General features: G+C 45.6%; 1 protein-coding gene across 1 annotated transcript in view; it reads left to right on the forward strand.

The window, feature by feature from the left end:
• The window catches only part of tshr (thyroid stimulating hormone receptor), a 27,119-nt gene extending 20,914 nt beyond the window's left edge, over positions 1-6,205 (forward strand). The window contains exons 9-10 of the mRNA XM_017409209.3: positions 2,524-2,712; positions 3,629-6,205. Coding sequence (XP_017264698.1) covers positions 2,524-2,712; positions 3,629-5,072 — 1,633 coding nt within the window. The 3' untranslated portion in view covers positions 5,073-6,205. The remainder of the gene's footprint in view (positions 1-2,523; positions 2,713-3,628) is intronic.
• Positions 6,206-7,459: the final 1,254 nt, after the last annotated feature.

Genomic DNA, 7,459 nt, shown 5'->3' on the forward strand with positions numbered 1-7,459 from the left:
GTTTCACCCTCGTATTTGAACAGGAAATATGCAATTTCAGCGATTTTGACTATAAAAATGCGATTTGGACCATAAAAATGTTCGAAAATTACTCATACATAAAGATCAGTGGACAAATATTAATATTCATTTTATGTTATGATTTTTTTTTTTCTTGTCATGATGACAGGGGAGGCTCTGCCTCACCTGCCTCCCCTGACCGCACATCCCTGGGCGGAGGAGTTCAAGTGTCTGAGAGTAATGGGAGGATGGAGCGGGAGATGGAGCAACGGATTGACATCCACAGTAATGAGGGCGTTGCTTCAGTCAGTTGTGGTAAAAAAAGAGTTGAGTTGAAAGACAAAACTCTCGATTTGCTGGTCTGTCTACGTTCCAACCGTCATCTATGGTCATGAGGTTTGGATCATTACAGAAAGAACAAGATCCCGGCTGGAAAAATGAGCTTCCTTTGTAGGGTGGCCAGGTTTGGCCTTAGAGATAAGGAGAGGCGCTCCATCACCCGGGGGGAGCTCGGAGTAGAGCCGCTGCTCCTTTGCAACAAAAGGAGTCAGTTGAGTTGTTTCAGGCCTCTGATTAGGATGTCTCCTGGACGCCTCCCTATGGAGGTTTTGTGGGCATGTCCTACTGGGAAGAGACCTTGAGGCAGCCCCAGAACTCCCTGGAGGGATTATATATCCTCTCTGGCCTGGGAACACCTTGGGATACCCCCCTAGGAGGAGAAGGAGAGTGTCACTGGAGAGAGGGAGGTCTGGGTTTCTCTGGACCTGTTGCTGTCATGATTGGGAGTGACGGAGGCGAACCCTGAGCGCAGACTCATAGTAAATAAACTAATTTATTAAATAAAGAAAAAACAAACAAAACAAAAGCTGGCGTGGCAGCAACTCAAAGAGAACAAACAAAAAAACCAAGACTCGGTAGGGCAAGACAGCAAGAAACCAAAGACAACAGAGGACGGCAGCAAACGACGAACGACAAACTAAATGAACAACAATGGACCAGCGGGGAATGGAGAGAAATGACCGGGTTTTAAAGTGCAGAGGATAATTGTGGTAAGTGGATTCAGGTGTATGGGAGCAATCATGGGCAGGTGGAGATGGGCGTGGCCGGGAAACAGAAAAAGGGTGACTGGGGAGGAGTGAATACAAAAGCCCAAACATGAGGAAGACAGAACCCAAATGAACCAAGAAGAAAACAAAAACCAGTAAACTAAAAATAAGAAACAAAACCCAACAAAAGCCAAATCACCACAGTTGCCTCCACAGCCTGACCACGCATAAGTGGTAGAAGATGGATGGATGAATAAATGGATGTTGGAATTTTAGGCAGTAGCCACAGTAAACCACACTGGTACCCTTTAAATGTTTTAGAGAAATTTTCTAGTTTATTTCTAGATGTCTGAGTTGTAACCTGGCCAGTTTTATTACTACACTGTTCTTAAATCACCTTACGTAATCTCACAACCCTAAAGTTCCCATTTATCTGCTTGGGACACAGAATGTTTCAATTAAAACAATAATCTGAAGGTAAGAAGCAGAAAGATAAGAGATTGCATATGTGTGAAATATGTGAAATCAGAGTACACCCCGGACAGTTACTGGCAGCTTTCATTATTCTGAGTAAAATCTTCAGCTATAACGATGGCCTCTACTTTACCTGTATTGAAGCTTTTTGCAGAAGTTCTTTAGGCAGTGACATATTTCAGATCTCTACAAAGGTTTTCTCTAGTATTTAGGTCACTTTTTATTGCAGGCCAGTCAGTCTTTTTCGGTTTCATTCATACATGTCTGCTGTTGAACATCTGCTTTGTTGTTTTATTAAAAGACCCAAGAAACCTGAAGTGTCGGGTTTATAAAGCATCATCAAAGAAAAACTGGCTCATCTGTGACAGGTAGCTGGAGTTAGTGTTTTGGTTTGGTCAGGACTTACAGCACCACTCCATCTGAAAGGTTTTTTTGTTATTTTTTGCAGGATTTGCTTACTTTATGTTGTTTTTCTGTGTTCTACCCACCGGCGCATTGTAGCAAGTGTTCACTCGTAGAGGTAGTTCAGTATTATGTGTGCAACTTATTAACGAGATACAAATTGAAAGAAATAAAAATAAAAAGTGTATTACAGCAGCTATCAACAGTTTCTGTGGCGAGTCAGCCATTTTGGATTATGAAACCGGAGTTGATCAGGAATCTCAGACTTTTATTAGTGTTCCCATTGATTTATCAGGTTTGCAACTCAGGAATTCCGATCTCCAAGTATGAATAGAACGCCCTATTTTCTTCTCTTTTGTTTGGACCACTGATTAAAACGAACTGGAAACAATAAGCTGCAATGGAGCCATTAATGATCGCTTATTTCAGCTCCTCTGAACACCTTTTTGAGGAACCGAATCAAATACATGGAATGGGTGCCACTTGTGCAATTCTAAATATTTTGTTATGTCTTGTCAAGCCATTTTTGGAGTAGTTCTTTAATAAATTGTGGTATTTAACGTATTTTGTTCAGCTCTTTTATTCTTTACCTTTGTTTCAGAGATATATCCCAAACAGGGATCACATCCCTGCCCTCCACGGGCATGGCCTTTCTCCGGGAGCTGAAGGCACGGGACGCCTGGGCTCTCAAAAAGCTGCCAGCCATCAAGACCTTCAAGCACCTCACCACCGCTAACCTCACCTACCCCAGCCACTGCTGTGGCTTCAAGAACCTCAAAAAGAAACGAGGGTGCGCTTTCCAACAGATCCTTTGTTTGTTTGTTTTTGTTTTTGTTTTGTTTTTCTAATTGGTGATCGCAGGAGTTTGAAAAGTCAGTGAAGTGGTTCTTAGTGTTTTTATGTATTTGGACGACCCACTGCAGTGAGCGGGGGCGGCTGCACTTGCGTCGTGTGGATTTTGGCGAGGATTAAATCAACTCTTTGACGTGTTTGCATTTACGTTCCTACAGTGCTGCCATAATTAGTGTCACTCACTGCTGTTATTGCAGGAAAAGCTTGAGTCAGACTAATAAGGACTTTGTGTACATGACTGTTGTCTCTTCATTTCTATACACAAATGACTTAATTGTACAATTACTGCTAATGAGGGCTGCAGCCAGGCATGTGTTTCTGACAGTCACGGGGAAAAAACGAAGGTACACCCTCTTTCATTTCAAGGGTTTACATTATCAGGACGTATTAAACCAGAAAGGATGTGTATGACCTCATCATTCCCTCACAATGTTGTGGGAGAATTGTAGCCCACTCTTTTTCACAATGTTGCCTTAGTTCATTTAGGTTTGATGAGCCAGTTTCAGCCAGTTGGCTCTAGAATCCTTCAGCATGAAAAAGAGTTTGTGGTTGACTCAATGGCTGCAAGGTATCAAAGTCCTGGGGCTGCATATAAGCCCAAATCATAACCACTCCGCCACTGTGCTTGACAACAGTTGGTAAGAGGTGTTTGTGAGGATATCTCTATTTTGGTCTCACATGTCCAGAGGAGATTACTCCAAATATCTTGTGGTTCATTCAGATGAAACTTTAAATGTGCTGATATGTAAAAACTTAAAACTGAAAGAGGTTGTACCTTATTTTTCCCATGACTTTTAGGAACTGTACCATTATCCACTGGACCCAATCTAATCTGGCTTGTATTGGTTTTCCAGCTTTTTGGAGTACATCATCTGTAACCTGACAGCCTTCTATGACCAGCATCACAAGCGCTCCGTGGGGCCCCTCCGCATGCCTTCCCTTCAGGGGAACAGCGTTGTGGAAACCCCCCCAGACCAGGAACACGGCAGCGAAGAACACAGAGAGTTGCAGCCTGAATGGAAAAGAGGAGACTTCCAGGGCAGCCTCCACTACCACGCCTACTTCGGAGGCCAGCAAGACGAGGAAGTGGGTTTCGGGGAGACCCTCAAGAACGCCGAGGAGGACAACAGCCAAGACTTTGACAGTCGTTATGATTATGTGGTGTGCGAGGAGGGAGAGGAGGTGGCATGCTCACCAGTGCCCGACGAGTTCAACCCCTGCGAGGACATAATGGGCTTTGGCTTCCTGCGGGTGTCCGTGTGGTTCGTGAGTTTGCTGGCGGTTCTTGGAAACGTGGTGGTGCTCCTGGTGCTGCTCACCAGCCACTACAAGCTCTCCGTCTCGCGCTTCCTCATGTGCCACCTGGCCTTTGCCGACCTGTGCATGGGGATTTACCTGCTGCTCATCGCCTCTGTGGACCTCCACACTCGCTCCGAGTACTTCAACCACGCCATAGACTGGCAGACAGGACCTGGGTGCGGACTCGCCGGCTTTTTCACCGTCTTCGCCAGCGAGCTGTCTGTTTACACCCTGACGGTGATCACTCTGGAGAGGTGGTACGCCATCACCTTCGCCATGCGGCTGGATCGCAAGCTGCGACTGCACCACGCAGCAGCCGCCATGTTAGGCGGCTGGATCCTCTGCCTCCTCCTGGCCCTGCTCCCACTGGTTGGAGTGAGCAGCTACCAGAAGGTCAGCATCTGTCTTCCGATGGACACCCAGTCCACAGCGGCTCAGGTCTACATCTTAATGGTGCTGGTTCTGAACATCCTGGCTTTTTTTGTCATCTGCGCTTGCTACTTCAAGATCTACTGCACAGTCCACAACCCTCACTACCGCTCCGGATCCAAGGACACCAACATCGCCAAGCGCATGGCCATCCTCATCTTCACCGACTTCCTATGCATGGCCCCCATTTCCTTTTACGCCATGTCAGCCGTGCTAGACCGACCCCTCATCACCGTCTCCAACTCCAAGATCCTACTGGTGCTCTTTTACCCCCTCAATTCCTGTGCCAACCCGTTTCTTTACGCTATCTTCACCAAGGCCTTCAGGGGAGACATATTCATCCTCCTGAGTAAGGTTGGCCTATGTCAGCAGCAGGCACAGCTGTTCAGAGGCCAGACCGTCTCATCAAAGGGCAGCAGCGGGACCTTCCAGGTCCGTCGAGACAAGATTCGAAAAGGAGGAAGCCAAGAAGAAGTACCCATCAACCTGAAGAGCTTCGCTGGACAAACCTACCACCACACAGTCAGCCAGAAGACGATCACCGAGGAGAGCCAAAGCCAGGACACATGAGACAGGTCCGGGGGCGGGACGGCAGAGGTCTTGTGGTGTTTGAGGACAAATCTGGATGTTTAACAGAAAGCTCCGGTGTTTTGTTTTCAGGCCAAGTTGTTTGGTTTCATAAGTTCAGCTGTGATCATGTTACGGTGTCACTGAACTGTTATACCAGTTTTAGTTCTTTTTAGCTTAGAAAAGCTAGACTGGACCAGACACAAGGTAAACATGCAGTCTTATTGTACAACCTTTAAAATGGATTGCAATTCAAATGATACAACAAAGTGTCTTAAATGATTTTTCGGCTCCTCTGAACCCATTGTTGACAGCTCTTTGAATGGCCGCAGTTAAGATTTTTAAGCTAACAGTTTAAGTGTAATTCTGACAGGACTGATGAGCTAACGGCTAGTCTGAGCCAGACCAAAACCAAACAACTCCACTCTCAAAACCAACATAGCCATTGATGAGAACACAATTTCATAAACTTTCACTCCGCATTACATTTCAACAGAAATATGACACTCCCGACTGAAAGTGCTCCATGTTGCATCTGAGGTGCTACAGCTAGCTGCTGCTGCTAGCCAATAACTCCATCCCTAGCTGTTAAGCTCATCAATATGGTCAGAAATAAACTCAGTTTTTCTAAACTGAAGCTGTTCAAAGACATTATGTGCTCATAAACTTCCCACAGAAACCCACTTCAAAACGTCTGAACTATCCCTTTAAGCGCCTCTGCCTGCAGAGATATGATGACCTTTGTGATAATGTGTGATTATTGTGTTCTCCAGCCTGCTGGCTCAGTGCCGTTCAACAGTGGAAACTTGATCCAGTTTTTGAAAATACCAAAAACATACCATGTCTTTTTCTCACTGCACCAATATCTCTGTATACTGTGTAAATACACAATGAAGACATATGGAGGAACGAAGGACACGGTTATTTTTTTTCTTTTCCTGCTATTTTAACTCTGAGAAGTAAACACGGACATAGACAGTAGAGTTCAGTGTTTGACTTGGGTTTTAAAAAGCAGAAGGAAAGTGTTTTTACCGTACACGTGGAGGGTGGAAAATCAGTTTTTCTTATATGACATGACTGCACCAAACTGCTTATAGAGTAATAAAATATTTGTCTGTTTTCTTCTTTGTGCAAAAGATTTGTTTTGGAAGTTACTAAATATCGTAAGTTATTGCACTCGGAGCCATAAAGGCAGTTTAAACCAGCGGCTTTTTTACCTTTTGTGCATCTGATACAAAGAACCTCCTCAGCAAACACAAATGACTCAGGCAGTTTTACGGATACTGAGACAAAATTTGGTGTGGTAGTAGCTGAGACTCATCCTGAACGCACACTCCAAGAGCACCGGCTCCTCGCAACACGACACGACGTCGACCAAAGTGGCTCCAGCTCCGTCATTTCTCAGCACAAGACGATCTCAGTGTAAAACTCTGGCATGAAAGGTTGGCAGGTGATCTGCATTCCTTTAAAATGTTGAGGTTCTTTCCATCCTTGTACAAATGAGACGCTTTTGTCTTCGCTGGAGGAGCTTAAATCAAAAAGCGCCTGAGCTCCGGGTTGAATATTAAACGAGCACGGTCTTAAAGACGGCCTTTGCCAGTGGAAGCTTAACATGTGGTTAGTGTTTTATCAGCCAGGAGATGCTTTTTTTTGTTTTTTTTTCAGGGGATGGACAAATTATTGCTGATCCGTTTTTGTTTTTTTTCTAATTTAGCCTTAAACATTTTTGACTTGCATCCTGCCCAGTTTGTATGGAAAATACCGTCCACCATTCCCAGCACTACATGGGATTTGCCTAAAACCTCAAAAGCCGAAGGAGCTCCCAATTTTGAGGGGGGGGGTATTAGAAGTGGCATCTGCTCGGCGCATTCCAGGCTTGACTCACGCTGTAAATTCTTCACGCAGCACCATTTTTCTGTTCAGTCTCTCGCAGTCGCCCGTTAGCAACAATCCGGCGTGGGCCCTTCAGAGATGAGACGTGCCTGGCTGCGTTTGTGAGGGTCCACGTTAGCTCACATGCTGACTGCACATTCATGGGGAAACTCAGAGCAACTGCACCTTTCGAGCAGCTGGACGTGTTTTCTCAATCAGCATCATCGTGGAATTCCAGCAGGAACCGTGGCCGAGGCCTGTGGCCCAATAATAGAGCTGAGCAAACCTTGTGAACCTCAAAGACGGTTTGTTTTGACTTTCGTCTTCTTCGATCCGGTTCTCAGGCCTCGCCGATGGTTCTTCCCGCCCCCAACCTCTACAGTATTACAAATAAACCCACAAGCGAAACGTGCCTCCGATAAGAAGGGCAGGGCCCAGAAATGCACCGCAGCCACAAACGCAACTACAGTGGGAAAAAATTCAAGAAAAAAAAAAAGGGGGGGGGGGGGGGGGGGGGG

This window comes from Kryptolebias marmoratus, linkage group LG19, assembly GCF_001649575.2.
Source record: "Kryptolebias marmoratus isolate JLee-2015 linkage group LG19, ASM164957v2, whole genome shotgun sequence".
NCBI classification, from domain to species: domain Eukaryota; kingdom Metazoa; phylum Chordata; class Actinopteri; order Cyprinodontiformes; family Rivulidae; genus Kryptolebias; species Kryptolebias marmoratus.